The sequence below is a fragment of the Octopus bimaculoides genome, chromosome 7 (assembly GCF_001194135.2).
Source record: "Octopus bimaculoides isolate UCB-OBI-ISO-001 chromosome 7, ASM119413v2, whole genome shotgun sequence".
NCBI classification, from domain to species: domain Eukaryota; kingdom Metazoa; phylum Mollusca; class Cephalopoda; order Octopoda; family Octopodidae; genus Octopus; species Octopus bimaculoides.
In genome coordinates this window covers 104,779,145-104,780,933 of record NC_068987.1, presented here as the reverse complement: position 1 = coordinate 104,780,933, position 1,789 = coordinate 104,779,145, and the positions used below count along the sequence as shown (strand labels likewise).

Sequence of the window (1,789 nt, the reverse complement as noted above, 5' to 3'; positions counted from 1 at the left end):
ATTAATTAATATCCAATTTTTACCCTATTGTTTAATTTAATTATATATATATATATATGTGTGTGTGTGTGTATGTATGTATTGGTAATCTGAAATTTATGAAAAATGTTTCATTAACCCATGCCCTCTTAATATATTAATTAGTTAGGTGTAATAATGTTATATTTCTGTCTTTTCTTTCTGTTTGGCAGGATGCTGAATGTGACTTAGAAGAAGTGGAAAAATCTATTGAACGTCTGGATAAGTGTTCGCGGTATGTTGCAAGACACTTCTGTGAAAATGAGAGAACATTTAATTTGGCAGAATTTCTTGAGGTGTTTCGAGAATTTTGTGTCAAAGTCAAAAACTGTCAACAGGTATCTATAAATACATTTCTTTTTTTACTTCTCGGGCGATTGTACTTATCAGAGTTTCTGATAGCTTCTCATAAAAATACGTAGAAGTACTGCAACCTTGTTGCACCTATCAGAAAATCAGTCCAAGAATGTACTTTAATATTTTGCTGTAGGTGTGTAGTGCTTTGTTTATTTTCAGCAATGCGCTTGTAGGTGTGGCCGTGACTCTGCTGAAAGAAGGTTTCTTCGCAACCACATGGTTTCAGGTTCAGTCTCAGTGTGTTGCACTGTGGGTAAATGTTTTCTACCAGTGTCCCAGTGTGACCAAAGCTTTGTGAGTTGACTTTGGTAGATGGAAACCGAAAGAAGCACATTGTGTGTGTGTGTGTGTGTGTTTGTATGTATGTACACACACACGCGCAAGTATTACACGCACACAAAACACAAAGGTGAGCCCATAAGTGCAAAACAAGGTGGAGAAAATAGTACTCGAATACCAAAGGAGAGTTGTAGTAAATACTGAATCAAAAATTAAAATCACGATTTTAATTCAGTATTTACTACAACTGTCCGACGAATGGGAACGTAAAACTCTGAGTAACAGTCCTGTGATAATGTTGCAGCTTTAATAAAAAGAATATATTTAGTCCGAGTTTAAGTTTTGAGTTCAAATTCACTCGAGGTTGACTTCATTTTTCATCCTATCGGAGTCGACAAAATAAGCACCAGTTGAATACACACACACACACACACACACATTAATTTGAAGTGTACGGTATTATATATCCATTGCAACCGATCTTACCAATCGGTTTTGTGTTAGTCAGTCTTGTGGCGTTCATCTGTCTTGAAGGTATAGGAGGATTTGAGATCAGTCTTTCTCGCAAGCTAACAAAATATTGCATTCAAATTTTGGCACAAGGCCAGCAATTTCAGGGGACAGGGTAAGTCGATTATATCGACCCCAGTGCTCAGCTGGTGCTTATTTTTATCGACCCCAAAAGGATGAAAGATAAAGTCAACTGCGGTGGAATTTGAACTCAGAACGCAAAGCCGGACTAAATGCTAGATCTGCCAGATTGCCGCCTTAAGCTAATGAAATATTGACCATTACTTGAACATAGCATGTATAAATGATATTAACGTAACTCTTTGGTTAGATGACATTTTTCTGTTCATTTACTTGACCAGAGAATTAAGAAAATTGGATATAATATTAGATAAATTTCTTTAAAGTCATCCAAATATTTTCTAATGTTAGACAAACGTAGGAGTGACTGTGTGGTAAGTAGCTTGCTTACGAACCACATGGTTCCGGGTTCAGTCCCACTGCGTGGCACCTTGGGCAAGTGTCTTCTACTATAGCCTCGGGCCGACCAAAGCCTTGTGAGTGGATTTGGTACACGGAAACTGAAAGAAGCCCGTCGTATATGTATATATATATATATATATAT

General features: G+C 36.9%; 1 protein-coding gene across 1 annotated transcript in view; it reads left to right on the top strand.

The window, feature by feature from the left end:
* The window catches only part of LOC106876454 (inverted formin-2), a 66,656-nt gene that overhangs the window by 60,645 nt on the left and 4,222 nt on the right, over window positions 1–1,789 (top strand). Inside the window, exon 12 of the mRNA XM_052969464.1 lies at window positions 192–356. Coding sequence (XP_052825424.1) covers window positions 192–356 — 165 coding nt within the window. The remainder of the gene's footprint in view (window positions 1–191; window positions 357–1,789) is intronic.